At 34.8% G+C, this 18404-nt stretch overlaps 1 protein-coding gene across 8 annotated transcripts in view; it reads left to right on the top strand.

Annotated features, from left to right (window-relative positions):
• The window catches only part of LOC150092876 (single-stranded DNA-binding protein 3-like), an 846537-nt gene that overhangs the window by 114167 nt on the left and 713966 nt on the right, over window positions 1-18404 (top strand). For all 8 annotated transcript variants that reach the window (XR_016550498.1, XM_090414347.1, XM_090414349.1 and 5 more), the window contains one exon: window positions 11391-11477. Coding sequence is in view for 7 of the 8 variants with exons in the window: in XM_090414347.1 (XP_090270473.1) it covers window positions 11391-11477 (87 nt within the window). In the remaining variant the exon portion in view is untranslated. The remainder of the gene's footprint in view (window positions 1-11390; window positions 11478-18404) is intronic.

Here is an 18404-nt window from a genome sequence, read left to right on the forward strand (position 1 = left end):
AAGTTTGCAGATAACTGGAGAGTGCTATCATCATCAACACTAAATAGGATTTGAGATCGGTACGAGCAGACCAGCTTGGGACTCTGCCCATAGTGTGTGTATTATGAAATATTGAGACAGTTGCTGTGAAGTCAATAGCGTTCATATATAAGGATACTTCACACATACACTTTTTTTTGTTCATGCTGGAATGAAGGATTAAAACCAGAATATAAATTGTTTTGGAATTTGCTGTATATATATGCTATAGGTCTGGCATCGACCTATATAGCATGAGCATATAGGTGGATGCCAGATGCGTATAAAATAGTGCATTGATGATAAAGAACAGGTGTTTGGAAGCACATCTCTTAAGTACAACTGATGAGATTTCATCAGAACCAAACGTTTTTTACATCCAAGTTGCTGAAGATGCTTTGGGTGTCTTACTGGTAGTTCAATGGTGGTTTGCAATACAATGTTCTGTGTAAAGTAGGAGGTGATCTGTTTTCGTCCTCTCTGCTGGAGTCTGATTGATGAATGATACCAGGCGATCAGCTGTATCTTAATGTTGTACTACCATTTGGGTAGTACTACATCACATAATACATAGTTTTGATGATAAAAATGACTACTTTTGTCTACAGATGGACAAAATTTGTGCCCAAATATTTTCGAGAGAACCAGAAGTCATGGCAATTGACATAAAGTGGAGAGTTTTCTACGTTTAGCCTTTCTGAGGTTAGTTTTAACCTTGTTAATGATGGTTTTGCATTTGTGGGCTGTTCATTGTAGTTTGTGAATAATGCTGGAGTTCTTGTGTTTCCCATCTGCAAAAGGCTGTAAACTTGTATGTTGCTGTAAGCACGCTAAGGATTTTTTTTCTATTTTTACTACAGTTTAAAAACTCCGTTCTGTGATCAGACACAGAACTTTAAGCTGCCTTCAATTAACAGAGACGGCCTTGCACAGGAGGGTGAAATTCATCTTTCATCTTAAGACGTTGACAAAAATTGATGTCTGCAATGGGATTTGAACATGTGGAAATTGATGGGAGTGCAGATATTCTCACTTGGCCATCTTGGATAACATTGCTTCTGTACTCTCAAAAGAAGACATGTTAGCTCTCTAGTTTGTCAATAACATTGTGTTGTGAGCATGCCACAATGCAATTACCTGTGCTGCATGTGAGAAGATATTTTGGTCATGGACAAAATCAAGGATCCTACTCTGGAGACCAAAAAGTGCAGTAGCCACTTCATGCCTCCACTAAGCATGACTGGTGTGTCACTGGGTGATGAGTCATCTACCACTTTAGAGATCTAGTTGACATAGGGTGTGCTTTTAATGTATTAATACTCACTTCACCAGTTTTGTTGAAACAAACCATGCCACAGAAAGCTGATATTGACTTGACTGATAGAGGCTGTTTAATACTTGTTACATTTCCTCTAAATACCCAAATGCTAACTTAAAACCAGGATGTGAAATATAACCTACTTCATATCGAGCATATTTAAGACTAAACATACACACGTAACTACAGTAATAAGATTTTAATAAGTAAATATTTCTTCATAAGTATCATAGGACATCTTCAGTACAGTTAATTCAAACAATACTAGGAATTACATACAGTTAGGGGTGCATGCTTACAATGGAATCTCTCTATGCGTGCAGTAGCGTGTTATAGAATTAAATTAAAATATAACTGAAAAAAACCCCCATTAATATGAGATAACATATAAAATTATTTTGCATAATTTAGGATGACAATTTCCCAGACTTTAGGGATAGTAAGAACATCAGTACGGTTCAAATTAGGTCTGTGACATAGGGCTTCAGCACTTACTTTATATAAACGTTCATGTTTATATGAAGATCTATGTAGAAGTTTGGTTTTCTTCCAAAATATATTCAAAGCATATTTAAGGTTGCCCTTGGGAGCTTGGATCGTGCATGAGACAGGTATATCACACTTATAACAGGCTTTATCTGATGGGAGGGAAGATTCCATTAAATAATAAAGAATGGATTATAACTAATATGTTGGACTATACGGTATACCTGTAGTCTTGGTGTACGTTTACTGGTCAAATGTGTTGTAACACATGCACTTTTATCTTCCTTATAAGTCACAGGAGTTCTGTTTATATTTTCTTAGACGGCAATGTAAACAGTGAAGATAGATACATAATCCATTAAACAATAGTTTACTCATTTATAATTGATGCTTAAAGCTGAATGTATACCTGTAGTCCTGGATGGATAAATTTATTCCCTAGTTGCTTGGGTGTAATCAGGTTTTTAAATGAAAGGATAGTGGCAGATGTGGTATCTCTAATTCTTGTAGTGATTTTTATTGTTCTTAGTGCACTGCATAATGAAGAAAAACACTTCCTTCTCATGAAGGAAGTACAGGAAGATGTTAAATCTGGTGTCAGAGAAGAATGTACATCATCCCCTTTGTTATTCATGATCTCTATGGATCACATCATGAAGGAAAGCAGTATTAAACCTGATATTGAAATTGGATATGTTAATCTCACATCTACTTTATGCAGATGATGTTATACTCTTAAATAAATCCAGTACAAGTCTGCAATATTCTCTGGCTAAATTGAATAACTGTTGTAATAAATTTGGTATGAAAATCAGCAATAACAAGACAATGAAAATAGGTGAAAACATTGAAAATATAAATTGCATCATGAATGGAGAACCTATCGAACAAGCACAACTTTTCAGATAATTGGACAGAATTTTTAGTGAAGATGGTAAATTACATATGGAAATAGACAACAGAATCAACGAAGCTGCTATGGTAAGAAGTCAACTGAATAAATTTATATAGAATAAGAGAGAAATTAGTCAAAACACTAAATTAGCTGTGCACAAGCTGATGTTCAAACCAATTTTAACTTATGGATCTGAGAGCTGGGTTAGAAATAACACTTGACTAGAGACTACAGATATGAGAGTCCTGAGAAAGATTAGGGGCCTTTATCATATGGCATCAATGACAGTATTATATTAAAATTCTCGACAGGCTTAGACATTGGTTATACATGCTTATTAAAAATTTATATCCTTTGTATGTTGTAATTTCCTTAAGTAATTTAATAAGCATATTAAAGACGATGATATTAGGAAAATAACTTGACATTGTTAACATCCAGGAATGTGTCAGTGGAGTTGATTTTGGGTGGTATGGTCACTATGGATCTCGAATGAAGTAAAGAGTTTACGAGATTAAAGGAAAAGCATGAAATTAAAACAGAACTATAACAGAAATGAATATAATAGATTAACCAGAGAAATTAGAAAACTAGTTAAAAGAGATGAGAATAACTGGTTAGAAGAAAAATGCAAAATGGCAGAAAAGCTATCTAGAGAAAATAACCTTCATGGATTATATAAACAAATAGACCAAATTAGTAAGACACAGACAACAAAAATTATAATGATCCAAAACAAAGAGGGACAACTAATTGAAAGTAAAACAAAAAGAATGTCCAGATGGGAAGAATACTTTAAAGATTTATATAATAAAAACAGCTTCCAGGATATTACGATTCCAGCCACTGAAATGGAAGAAGAAACAAATATCTTTACCAAAGAGATATCTATGCACACAGCATAGAAAAACTCAAAACTAGGAAAGCACCTGGCATTGATCAAATACATGCAGAATTCTTAAAAGCAGGAAAGGAACAATTTTTGGAACCATTAAAAACATTATTTGAAAGGATCTACAAAAACGAAGCAGTGCCTACTGATTGGACCAAATCATAACTCCTATATACAAAAAAAGAGAATAAACAGAATGCAATAAATACAGAGGCATTAGCCTCCTCTGTATTCCAAGTAAGGTTTTGACAAAAATACTCCAAAAACAAATTAAGCCATATATAGAACTGGAACTAGGAGAAGAACAAGCCGGTTTCAGACCAGGGTGAAGCACAATTGATCAACTATTCACCTTAAGACAGCTAATAGAAAAGACACTAGAGTACAACCAAAGTTGCTACATAAATTTCATGGATTTTCGTCAGGCATTTGATTCAATCCATAGAAGAGAACTATGGAAGAATTTGGAATTCCCAACAAAACCATCATCATCAAATTCCTGCCATGTACCCTCAAGGGGTGTACAGGATATGACAGTACTACACGAAAAAATTACATCATTACTAACTTCCTATCTACAATTTTCCTCCAAATCAGTCTGTTACTTGTCAAGACTCCAACATTATCAGATCTTATATTTCTATCGTCTAAGGCACTTTGTACCGTATCAATCCACCTATATCTTGGTCTTCCTCTGGGTCGTTTTCCTGCCAACCTGGCAGAGAACACTTGTTTTGCTAATCTTTCCTCTCCCATTCTATTTAAGTGACCATACCATCTGAGATTAGCTCTGCTAACGCATTCCTGGATGCTGACAATGTCAAGTTCTTTCCTAATATCCTCATTTTTAATATGATATTGCCATTGATGCCATCTGTTCACGCCTCTAATCTTTCTCAGGACTCTCATATCTGCGGTCTCTAGTCTTTGGTCAAGTGTTTTACTTCTGACCCAGCTCTCAGATCCATAAGTTAAAATTGGTTTGAACACAGTCTTGTATACAGCTAATTTAGTGTTCCGACTAATTTCTTTCTTATTCCATATGAATTTATTCAATTGACTTCCCACCATACCAGCTTTGCTGATTCTGTTGTCTATTTCTGTATTTAGTTTACCATCTTCAGTAAAAATTGTGCCTAAGTAGCTGAAATGTTTTACTTGTTCCACAGGTTCTCCGTTCACAACACAGTTGACATTTTCAATGATTCTGCCTATTTTCATTGTCTTTGTCTTTTTATTGCTGACCTTCATACCATATCTATTACAACAGCTATTCAATTTAGTCAGAGAATCTTGCAGACTTGTAGCAGATTTATTTGGAAGTATAACATCATCCGCAAAAAGCAAAGAGCTGACATTAACATCTCCAATTTTGATATCAGGTTTAATACCACATTCCTTCATAATGTGATCCATATAGATAATGAATAACAGAGGGGATAATGTACATCCTTGTCTCACACCAGATTTAACATTAAACCATCTTCCTGTACTTCCTTCAATTCTAACTGCTGACTCACAACTCAAATAAAGACTAAGTATTGCTTGATATAATGCCCCATTGACACCATATAACTGCAGCGTATTGAATAGCTTCTCTCTTGGCACCTTGTCATATGCCTTTTCCAAATCGACAAAACTTAAATACAGATCTTTGTTATATTCCCATGCTTTCTCGACTATTTGTCGTAAAGTGAAGATCTGATCCTGACAGCCTCTATTTGGCCTGAATCCAGCTTGTTCTTCACCAAGCTTTTCTTCCACAATTCTTCTCAACCGTTTCTCAAGTATACTTGCATAGATCTTGCCAGGAACACTCAGTAGGGAAATACCTCTGTAATTCTCACATTCAGTTTTATTTCCCTTTTTATATATGGGTACTATGAGAGCTCTACTCCAATCATCGGGAATTCGTCCCTCTGTCCAGGCTTTCTGAACTATGCAGTGCAGCCACTGTAAGACTCTTATACCACCATACTTCAGCATTTCTGGTCGAATATCATCTACTCCTGCTGCCTTTCCACATTTCAAGCCTTTGATGGCTTTTTCTACTTCAAGTATGGATATGTATTCCTGACTGCATGCCTGGTCAGTGTTTTTTATCACTGTGCTGTCATCACTGCTTGTTTCATTTCGCAGTTTTTCAAAGTAATTACTCCATACTTCAAGGATATCTTTTTCTCCTGTTTTCATTTCACCTTTATCATCTCTAATTCCTTTTACAGCACTCTTTCCTCCATTCCTAAGCTTCTTCAACAACCTCCAGAATATTTTGCCACCTTCTTGATATTTATTTTCTATATTCTTGCCAAAGTCCTCCCATGACTTTTGTTTAGCTAGTTTTACACACTGTTTAGCTTTCTTACATTTGTCTCTGTATTCTGTAAGAGTAAAAGCTGACTTATTTGCCAGGAACTTTTGATATGCTTTCTTCTTTTCCTTCACTGCCTCTTTAACTTCCTGTGTCCACCAGGGAGTTCTGATTTTTTTATCTTTGCACACAACCTCACCACATGCCTCTCTGGCAGAATCAATCAATGTTTCCTTCAGAGTTTGCCACTGAATCTCCAAGGTTTGATTCCTGTTCTCAAACTCTTTCATTTTCTTTTCAATAATATTTCTGTATTTTAGTCTACAGTTCACATCTGAGAGCTGCTCAACTTTTATTCGCTTTAAAACTTTCTTACATGTTATTCTTTTCAATACGAAATTCAATTTTATCCTGCTCAAGACTAAATAGTGATCACTTCCAATTTCAAATCCTCTGTACACTCTGGTGTCCTGCACCAGGGAGAAAACATCACTATCAACAATAACATAGTCAATGAGACTTTTCTTATTCCTAGCCTCTTCTCTCCATGTGAATTTGTGCACATTTTTATGTTGGAACATGGTGTTAGTAATAACCAGTCCATGTCCTGAGCAGAAATCCAACAGATATTTGCCATTATTATTAGCTTTGCTCTTTTCTCCAAATTTTCCCAAAATATTTTTGTATGTCTCACAATCATTTCCTACTCTACTATTTAGATCCCCAACAAGGACCAACTTTTCCTTTTTCATTGTGTCAGTTGCTTTTTCTAAAGCCTCAAAAAATTCCTCCACTTCTACCTTAGTAGAACCTTCTGTGGGACCATAGGTACAAATAAGTCTCATTGTCCAGTTCCCCATTCTCATATTTGCCCACATTACTCTACTTGAGACTGACTGCCATTCAAGAAGATTAGCCTCGTATTTTGTGTTGAATACTATGGCTACTCCTTCTTTTCCTTGATTGTTATTGCCTGAATATAACATTTTGTATTTATTGCTCAGAAAGATCTCACCAGTTTTGGTCTTTTTTGTTTCAGTCACCCCTATTATGTCGATCTGGTACTTATCTAATTCCTCAGCTAGCTCCATTTCTTTGCCATTCAGGCTTCTTACATTGATAGTACCGATCTTTAACTCTGGTGATGTTGAGTTGGGGTTTGTTTTCAGATTTGTTCCAGTAGCTGACTTTTCGCTGTTTGCCCTGGTTCCCTGGCGAAAACAACGGGGGCCTTGTTTAACCGGGCGACGCCCCAGCCGGCATGAAATTTTGTCATGTTGTACCATCGTTTTTTATTTTGGTTTAACCAATAAGAATACAATTTGGTCGGCTAAATCCCAAATTGCCAGCCCATCCTCGTTCGTTCAGTATCAAAGTAGATACCCAACAGGGTGCACCACGAGAAGGTGAGGATTGGACATTAGGTCAGAAGCCCTGGTCGGTTCTCCGCATTCCTTTAAAGGCTATGTGGAGGTCTCCTCTCAGTTATACAGCTTTGACACTTAAGCACCCCCAACAAAACCATAAGAATAATAAAGAATCTATATGAGAAATCTGAAAGTGCAGTACGAATGGAGGACACCTTAACCAACTGGTTCCACACAGAGAAGAGTAAGACAGGGATGCAATCTGTCACCAGACCTGTTTAATCTTCCACTGGAAGAAGCAACCAGTAAGGCCTTAAACAATGAAGACTCCGGAATCAAAATATATGGGAAAAATGTGACAAATTTAAAATTTGCAGACGACATTGCATTACTTGCAAGCACAGAAGAAAATCCACAGCAAATTTCTGATAAAATAAAGGAGTGTATAAAATCTGGATTAAATATAGACAAAACAAAAATTATGCAAATAGGAAAAAGAAGCACCAATCTGGAAATTGATAGTAAGAATCTAGAGCAGGTAGAAAACTTCACCTACCTTGGAGGATTTATTGAGTACAATGGTGAAATTATAAAAGATATAAACAGACTAATCAGTCAAGCATCCCAACCTTTTGGACGACTTAATAAAATATGGACGTCAAGAGACATCAAACAAGTAACAAAAATAAGAATCTATGAAACAATACTCCTCTATGGAAGTGAATGCTGGAATCTCAAAACTTGGAGTATCTCTGCTGGATCAACTAAGAAATGAAGAGATAAGGAAACGATTAAAACAAGAAATAATAATAATAGACAAAATCCAGGAAAGAAGAATGCGATGGTTTGGCCATGGGAACAGAAAGACTACCATCTAAAGCCTTGAATACAATGATGGGAAGTAAAAGATCCAAAGGACAGCCCAGAATTAGATGGATAGACAAAATAAAAGAGGACTTGAAAACCAAATTGCAACAAGCGACACAAAACTGTACAGAATTATTCACTCTCTCTCCCAGGACAGACAGAAGTGGAAAGAGTTCATTCGGCCTCATCATCATCCGCATAGATGATGGAAGAGAGAAGGTGTGGTCACTTGAACAGAATGGGAGAGGAAAGATTAGCAAAACAAGTGTTCTCTGCCAGGTTGGCAGGAAAAAAAACCAGAGGAAGACCAAGATATAGGTGGATTGATGCAGTAAAAAGTACTTTAGAAGACAGAATTATAAAATCTGATAATGTTCTTGACAGATAACTGTTTTAAGGTTTGTTTTAAGATAACAGATTGATAGGAAAGTTGTTAATAGGAAGTTTGTAATGATGTAAGTTCTTCATGTAGTACTATCATAATATCCAATACATCCCTTGAGGGTACAGGTCTGGAATTTGAATCTGATGATAATTACATACACTAGTGGCAAAAATTGTGGAAACACTTTTGGAAAAAGTGTATTTTCGAGGTTTGATGGCTCATAACTCCACTTTTTTTTGGTGTAATACCATAAAATTATATATCAATTTAATCAAGAATGTAATGCAATGACTTTTATGAAGGATTTTTTTTATTAGAGCAGCAGTTATAAAGAAGAAAAGTGAAACACACCGAAAAAATGAGATATAAAAATTCTCACAATGTGAGTTAATACTTAGTTGGGTAGCCTTTAGCGTTAATTATGGCCTTACAACGTCTTCACCTTTTTTTAGTTCTGCAGCTGTTATAATGTGAAACTAAGATTGAATTATTGCTTCTATTAATTGGGTTTTATTGGTGGTTGCTTCTAACAAATTTCTTTAATCGGCTCCATAGATTTTCGATTGGGTTGAGGGCCATTCCAGCAGTGGAATGTGATTTTCTTCAACCACGTTTTGCACACCGCAGCAACATGACATGAACTGAATCCTGTTGAAATATAAATGCTTCATTATCTTGGAAAAGATCACATGTGGAAGGCTTCAGTTTGGGCTCAAATATTTCATTTATGTATTTTGGAGCATTTATATTTCCATTAATCACGCAAATTCTGTCCACACCTTTTGATGTCATACAACCCCAGATCATAACACTAAGTGGGTATTTCACAGTAGGTGTAATGCAGTCAGGATGCAAATCTCCGATTCTTCTCCTTAATTTATGCCATCACTACCAAACGTAGATTTTGGTCTCATCACTCTAAATAACACTGTCCCATTGTTCTGCTGTCCAGTTAACATGGGTTTAAGCCAAGTTTTTAATCTTTTCAACCTTTGTTTGAGAAATAAAAATGGCTTTTTTCGTGGAATTCTAGCATTTAGACTAAATTTCTTCAGTTTGCGCCGAACAGTCGCTTCACATTGTATTGCACCATTTCATTTTGTATACACCCAGATGATTTTCTTCTGTCATATAGGCACAGTCTCTCAATTCTTCTATCATCACTTGCTGTTGTGCACCTTTTCTTGCCTTTTTCAGTCTGGTTTTGTAGTGACTGAATCTCTTTATACCTGTTCAAAAATTTAGAAATGCCACCTTTTGGTTAAGTTTTCACCAATTTTTCTTCTAATTTCTTCATAACTGTAGTCTTGTTCACTTGATAGTACTATTTTACATCGCTCTCTGGGTGACCCCAACTCTTTGTGCTATTTCTTTAATTTTATTATGTTTTACAAGCTCACTAAATGAAAGAACACAAAAAAAAAAAAACCCCAACCAACTTGATAAGCAATCACATAACACACTGACAAATGTCCTTCTCTCAGCTACAATACATGACATCAATAATTGAATCCTGCTGTGACCTTATCTCATTGCCAAAACAAGATGACACCTGATTGGCTCTCTAAACACTCATGCTCATTGGCTACATTCAAATGACGAAAGCTACTTCATATCAACCTAAGCAAGTTGTGCTTCTTTTTTCTGGTTATTTGGCTATAACTTTTCATAGATATTGAACAAACTTCGTTGCATTACATTCTTGATTAAATTATCTTTCCATTGATATATAATTTCATGGTATTACACCAAACAAAAGTGGTGTTATAAGCCATGAAACCTCAAAAATACACTTTTTTCCAAAAGGTTTCCACAATTTTGGCCACTAGTGTAATCTTATATTTTTTTTGTATGTTTCCCATTATTATTAACGAAAGACGTCCATGGCGTCAAGACTTATCAGAAGCACATGCTGTTACAAACAATGCTGAAGCATAGTTTAAACTCATTTGATGTGTCTGCTTTCTCACGCAGTGCATTCCACTCTCCAAACACCCCTCGTAAAGAATCTCCTGCTCACATCTTTTTATACAATTGCAGGGTGGCCTCTTGTTGAACTCCTGTTTCTGTTTGTAGTTTCCATGTTAAAGTGCTTTATGTATGGTTCCCCACCAGTGTTTTGTGTTCTCAACATATGATTTGCTGCCATTTCTTTTGTTTTGTTTCCCATGATTTTCCTTTTGTATTCTATCATAAATTTTTTAATTTCCTTTATCCTACTGATTCTAGATTTGCTTCATTTGCTAGGAAATTCAGTTCACTGTCATGAAGATTGTGTTTTTACTGTTTATAATGGTGAGCTTAGATTAGTCTTGGTTCTATGTGACTTAGGCTGGCAATTTTTGGTAGTTCATTATAGTGCACGTATATTGTCCTGATATGAAAAAAGTAAAAACTAAGAATTAAAAAAAAAAAAAAAATTCTCAAAAACAATATCCCTTAATTGCTCTTTATTGGTGTGATTGTTAGGTTTTTATTGTATTGTTATTTATGTATTTTATTTATGTTTTTATTTTATTCATGTATTTATTGTATTGTTCAAGGTCTCAATAGTTTCAAGATCGGAAGTATTTGATCTAAGTGTTCTATGCTCACATTGCTTGAGACATCCCTGCACTCTATTTTTTTCCCTAGTTTCCATCTGAAATGGATTAAATTTCTCTCTCTCTCTCTCTCTTCATTGTGTTGTTCTTTAAATGCCAGAATTTTCAATTTTAACCGTCAGAAAAGCACAGCACATTAAAAATACTTCAGTAAATAAAAAATTAAAAAATGATTCCAAACTATAATATACAAACATTGATTTGGCATCGACATTTAAAAATTTGCATCTTTCTTTAATGTTTTGCAGAATCCAACAGCACCAAGTCCATTAGGACAGATACCTCCCACTGATGGAATGCCAGGTGGTCCAATGCCTCCAGCAGGTTTCTTTCCTGTAAGTAAAATTGATCGTTTCATCTGATTTGTCGTAATTTTCTTTTTAATTTCACTAGTTATATAGAACAGAAGGAATCGTTTGCAAATAATTCACAAAGCTGTTTCAAAGAGTTTCCATATGAAAATTAAGTAATATTTTAATGTGAAAAATGCCATTTTATATGACATAAATTTTTACATTAATTCTAAAGATTCTCTATTTTTCTTTAACTTGGTCAAATTACAGAATGAAAGTTTGATTTGTGATATATATTCATTGATTTTTGTAGGAATAAGTAATAAGTGGTTCACTAACATTTGTGGTATAATCATTGCTTACTAGCTATTATGATAAAAGAAATTTTCCAGAACAAGCTTGCATAGTGGATGCTGAGAGAGGACAAAATATGCTGCTAATGAACTTGGTCAAAATTTGACACGGGGAGGGTTTTACATATCAGTCATGGTCAGGTGCTGGTTGTCTCACTGTTTTACTGTAAGGAAGATGATTAACTGGAATTGCTAGACTACAAACTTCAGAGCATATACCGAGTGAGACTTTGTAAATTGTAACAAATTAAATCCAGTATCAACTTTTACTAGAACAAATACAGGAGTGAAAAGTTTGCTATAGTGAATTTCATTTAGAATACCATTTTTCTGTGGGATGTTTTTTGTGAGTTTGCAATACTAAATGCACTAGCTAACTGTAGTTAACTATAGTTAGCAGACTGTATTTGCTGGACAGAAATTCAATACATCATAGAAATTTGCAGTTTCTGTGAAATAACTTAATTTTTATGATAGAACACACACTGTTCATATAGGGTATTAGGAAGAGCAAGCCAAAGAAAGTACTAATAATATTGTGATGATAGCCTCACAAAAAATTATGGTCTGAGAAATGCAGTGGTGTTTGTCCTGGTGTAGAAAAATTTCGACATCAGTAATCTTTTATAGCTATGGTAAGTGGCTGGTTATAGACTTCTTTAGTGATATGTACCATGCAGTATTCATGAACTGTAGAAGGATGATAGCTAGATGAGACACTTAAATGAGATGGACAAAATAAAAAATAATACAGCTCTTGAGATCATTGAGTAATCAATTTTGAAAATGAACTGAAGATTTTTACCAGTAGCATAGGGTAAATAACTGACTGTATAAACGTATAAGAAATATTCATTGCTGTTCATCCTGGCTTTACTATTAGTCAATATTTAAGATAGCCCAGATGTTTCTAAATATAACTGAAACTTCTTAATTCTACTGTTCTTTTTCCACCATACTGTTGGTATGATACAGATTGCATCATTCTACCCTGGTAAGATGCACGATTTAGAAATGAAGAAGAAAAAAAGTGAACGGGAATGAAGTGCTAATTTTACACATTGATCTGTCTGTTAAGATAGAAAACAAAATATACTTTATAAGCAATATCCGTCGCGCTTTGTAAACAATATCTTCTCCGTGCAGAATCATTAATCTAACAGATAAGCTTAGGCGTTGATGGTTATTCATGACTTATTTTTCATGGTATTAACAACACCACAAACACTTTTATCAACAAGGATGTTTTATTAACGCTAATATTTCACTGATTTTCAACTCGGCATCATCATCACACACACGTAAATGCGACAGTGAGTGAGTGAAACAATATTGATATTGTTTTACTTTATAAGCAATTTGGTTATGAAAGATGGAGTTGATGGCACTGCTGTGTGTTTGTATGTATGTGCTTAATTGCCAGAAGAAAGAATTCATATTTTTGTATTATATAGATCTAAACATTTCCAGTGTTGGAATATGTTGTTTTCAGCCAAAATTTGTGTTGTTGCATTTGGAATATTGAGACTGTTTCAAATGCTCTTTGCTTTTTCCTTATATATGGATTAAGATTTTTTCACTTTTGTTATGTTACTGTTAAAACTAGTGTGTATACAGTGCACTGCACTTCATAATATTTTCACTTAACCAATGAATTAATATTTTATTTAGGTTTTGGTGATAATTTTAATTGAAATACTGTTGCTGATGCTAAGAGAAATTTCAGTACCTTTCTCAGATATACCATTAGTGTTGTGTGTGTGTGTGTGTGTGCATGCACGCGCGTTTGATGCAAAAGATTTACTCGGCTATGATTAAATGACAATTATATAAATTTAATGACTAGATACCAAAATTGGAAAAAAATACTATGCATTATTTCAGCACACAACTAGTTTCGTTTTCTTAGAAATCTTCATCGGGTGCATAACATGAAAAGAGAAATACAATAAAAAAACATGCATTATAAGAGGTGGCTATAAATTCACTTGAAAACATTGCTGACATTCGAAGCTAATCTATATGCCATAGTATTGTTGGTCACTTTCACACGGTCATGATCTTATGTATGCCAAGTTGGATAGCTGAAAAATGACAATCAGATAAGTTATAGCTAAGGTTAGTATTAATATTAGCAAAATAATAGCAGACAAAACCTCATCAAATGAGGCTACCTCACTGACCAGATAATTGTGAGTGTGGGACAACCCAGTTCATGGAACACCTTTCTTGTCTCCTTTTTCAATCACCTTACACAAAAGAGGACCTTATATCCTGTACAGAAAGAGCAGTTGATTGTGCAAGATACTTGAGGAACATCTGACCATATTTATAGTATATAACTTATGTATAGTTTTTTCTTTCTTTCATATTTTACTTATTTACTGTATAATTTACCTATTAAATTTAAGATGTTCTCATTTGTAATGCATTCTAATTTGTTGTAAATAACATTGTACCAGTTACTTACTACTGTACCACTTGTGTTGTATATGAAATAAAAAAAAGTATTAATATGGACTGGATTAAGGACAATCTGCTGATTCCTCAGTTCTCTCTAGTTCATTTTTAGCATCTAAAAATGTTTTCCGATATCTTCCAGATCACTGGATGAATGATGAATCTTCCTCATCAGGGTGAGCAGAATTAAGAACAGGATTAGTGAGCTGACTCTAGTTCTGCTATATGTAATGTCTCTCACATGTTCTTCCATACATAACTCAATGGATTTTTCTGGCTGACCAAAATAGGCCATATTGCAGTTACATCTAAGACGATAAATTGATTGGATACTTTAGGGAAGTGATGGCGAACCTATGACACGCATGTCAGCACTGACACACTTGAGGGTTTCAGATGACACACCTTGGATGTTGAAAAATATTGGTATTCTGATGAAAAAACTAATTTCAGTAATTGCAGTTTATTAAATTAATTGTATAATATGAATTCATAGATTGTATATCAATGTCCTATTAAATAAATAGCCTAATGTGATACGTATAAGTCACCGTCTATGATTAAGTAGTTAAACTTATAATGCATGTATTTGCCATCACTGCTTTAGGCTGTCATCTTTTATTTTTGGTGTATTGAGTAAAGAACAGAGTTCGGAAAGAGAAGTAAGAGAAGTGCGGATTTTCAGTTTCTTGAGAATTTTAGCTAACTTTAGTGAAACAGAGCTGATACATTATAGAGAGATAAAGCCTTTTCATTGGTACTCTCTTCAGTGCAGTGAGCAGGTGGATTAAAAAGCAGCTTATGAACAGTGTTTAGGACAGCCATTTTTCTGAAAGGTTGTAAGAAGAAACTGCAGTTCTTTGGAGATCTCTTCTTCTTTAGTAAGTAGGGAGCAAGCACGTTTACTGAATGTAGAAATGATGCCAAGTTTCTGTTGTCAGATAATGATGTAATTGTGCATGAAGGTATCTGTTGTATGTGTGGGTTTTCTATAAATGAGATATCTTCAGTTTTACAAGCGGGCAATTTTTACATCAAGGAAAAGGTGAGAACTGTTAATTTCCAATTCAGAATAAATCATATTTTTGGGTGTTGATTGTTCAGATGGTTCAGGAACTCTAAAGAATCTGGTCCATGACTCCAAATTTAGAAAACATCATCAATATGTGTTTTTCCATAACATTGGATTTAATGGTAAGGAATTGATTGCTTTTCCTCCAAGTTTTCCTCAATGTAAATGAGTTAATATAGGAGATAATTGGCCTTAATCATGGCCAATCTGAAGTTCTGTTTGTAAATAGTATCTGCATTAGTAAAGAGGGGAAATAATATTGAGACATGCCATAATCTCATCTTTTTGAAGTTGCATGGTCCATGGCTTTAACAATCGAAGCAGTGTTACGAATTCTTGAGAAAGGAGGTGGTTGAGCCTTTTAAATGTTTTAAAACCGTGGTCAAATGTTTTTGAAGGCTTGTGTGTAGGAGTATCAATGCCTTCTACAATGGGTCTTAGTGGAGTGTTTTCCTTATGTGTTTTAGACACCCCATGTAATGGGGAGGTGAGAGGATTAAGTGTATGAAGAGATAATCATAAGTATATAAAAAATTCTGTAGTGATTCTAAGAAGATTGTTAGTACAATTATGAAGTTCATGAATTGGATCTCTTTCAAGAATTGAGTAGGTGTCTGTAGTTAGTTATAATATTCAGTATCTAGGATGACAGTCAAGTTACCTTTGTCTGGAGGGAAAATTGTAATATCCTAATTTTTCTCAGAAAAATAAAGATATTATAATTCTTACTGTATAATTCACTTGTAAAACAAAAGATCTCTATTTATAGAAACTCCACACATATCAACAGATATCTTTATGTGCAATCACATCATTATCTGCCAACAGAAGCTTGGAATCATTTCTACTTTGAGTAAATGTGCTTGCTCCCTACTCAGTAAAGAAGAGTTCTCCAAAGTACTAAAGAATTACAGTTTCTTCTTACAACCTTTCAGAAAAATGGTTATCCTAAACAGACTGCTCGCAAGCTACTTTTCAATCCACATGCTCACTGCACTGAAAAGAATACTGATGTAAAAGGCAGTATATCACCTCAGTTTCACTAAAGCTAAAATTCTCAAGAACTCGTAAATCTGCACTTCTTTTACTTCTCCTTCCAAACTCTGTTCTTTACTCGATACACCTAAACTGAAACATGACAACCTAAAGTATCCAAGAGTTTGTGTTTGGTGTAACTGCAGTGTGGCCTATTTTGGTCAGACCGAGAAATTCATTGAGTTACATATGGAAGAACATGTGAGAGACATTACATATGCCAGAACTAGAGCTAGCTCATTACCTAATCATCTTAATTCTGCTTGTCCTAATAAGGAAGATTCTGTCATTCATCCAGTTGTCTGGAAGATATCCGAAAACATTTTTATATGCTACAATAAACTAGGTGAATTCATTTAACTACCTAGGATGTATGATCACATATGAAAAAGATATAAACGTAAAAATCGCAAAATATTTAAAAATAACAGGTGTAATTAACTCTATATTTAAACCAAACCTAGTTCAAAAACAAACCAGACTAAAAGTATACAATACATTAACCCTACCAATCTTAATGTATGGAAGCGAAATCTGGACAATAAAACAAAAAGATAAAGATTAACAACAGCAGAAATGAAGTTTATGAGAAAAACTGCAAAGTATACCCCATTTGATCACAAAAGAAATGAAGAAATTATGAAAGAATTAAACGAAGAACCAGTAATAGAAAAAATTAAAAAATATAAACATAAATGGATGGAACACGTTCAAAGAATGAAAACAGAAAGATTACCAAAACAAGCCTTAAAATAGAAGCCATTAGGAAAAAGAAAACCAGGATACATTCTTAAACGATTCAACGATGACCTCTAAGGCCGAAACAGGCCATGCTAGGCCTAAATCCTTGATATGCATGATGATGACAATGAACTAGAGAGAAGAATTGAGGAAACAGCAGATTGTTCTCAATCCAGTCCATCTTAATACTAACCTTAGCTATAACCTATCTGATTGTCACTCTTCAGCTATCCAACTTTGGCTAGTTAATTTACAAGTTAATATATAGTTAATGTAATGTAAAGATGAGTGTTCCTTGTGGCCCAGTGGGGTAGTGCATTGTACTGCTGAAACAGACCATTGGTTACATGATGCACAAATTCTATAAAAGTGTGTAGGTGATCAGCCAGCACATTCTGGTAGTTCATAGTGTTTAGGGACCTCTCCATAAGGGACCTAATGTGTCACATGAAAAGGCTCCCTAAACCATCACAGAGCCACTACCTTGAACAGAGCTGACCAGGCACGATGGCATCATGGCCTCATTCTGTCAATGCAACATTCGTACCCTCCTGTCAGCTTGGTATAACTGATAATAGGATTCATCAGACAACACTATTCTCATCACTCTGCAGAGGTCCAGTTTTGATGGTCCCGGACACCAGGTAAGGTGCATTGTCTAATGATGAATTGTCAACAGTGGTACGTGATTAGGATGTTGACTCCCATAAGCCATGGTATGCAGGGTATGCTGTGTACTGTTCACTTGTTGACACTGCTTGTACCTGTGACATTGAAACTGGATGTGGTTTGTGCTGCTATTGCCCTGCAGTTGGTCTGTACTAGCCTGAACAGTCTCCTTCAACCCCCGGTCATCAGTGGTGTAGAGTCGGCCACCACTTGCTGAAAATTCTGGAAATAGATGTGGTTGAAGTGTTTTTCATTCGTGATATCATCATGATATTTTACATTGAACTTCTGGTGGGACTGTTCAGTGACTACTATAATAAGAAAGGGAACAGATTATGATTTAATAATCAAAAAAGTTATGATTTCTTTGTGGATGAAATATGCTGTATATAGTGTTATCTTAAAATTAGATATTGAGGGTCACTTCAGAAATTCTGCATGCTTTGCTCCTAATGTTAAATCAAATGTTTATTTGACAAATACTTTTACCATCCTTTCATTTATTATTAAGCTATATTAAATACAAATGTCTTCTATATCTGTTGACCTCCCACATTTGAATTATCTTTAATGCTTGTCCAACTTTCATGAAAGCATAAACATGTAATATTTAGGAAATATTTTTGGCATTTCAAGATG

Source organism: Typopeltis vanoorti, chromosome 25, assembly GCF_054136105.1.
Source record: "Typopeltis vanoorti isolate ZY-2024b chromosome 25, IOZ_Tvanoo_1.0, whole genome shotgun sequence".
NCBI classification, from domain to species: Eukaryota; Metazoa; Arthropoda; class Arachnida; order Uropygi; family Thelyphonidae; genus Typopeltis; species Typopeltis vanoorti.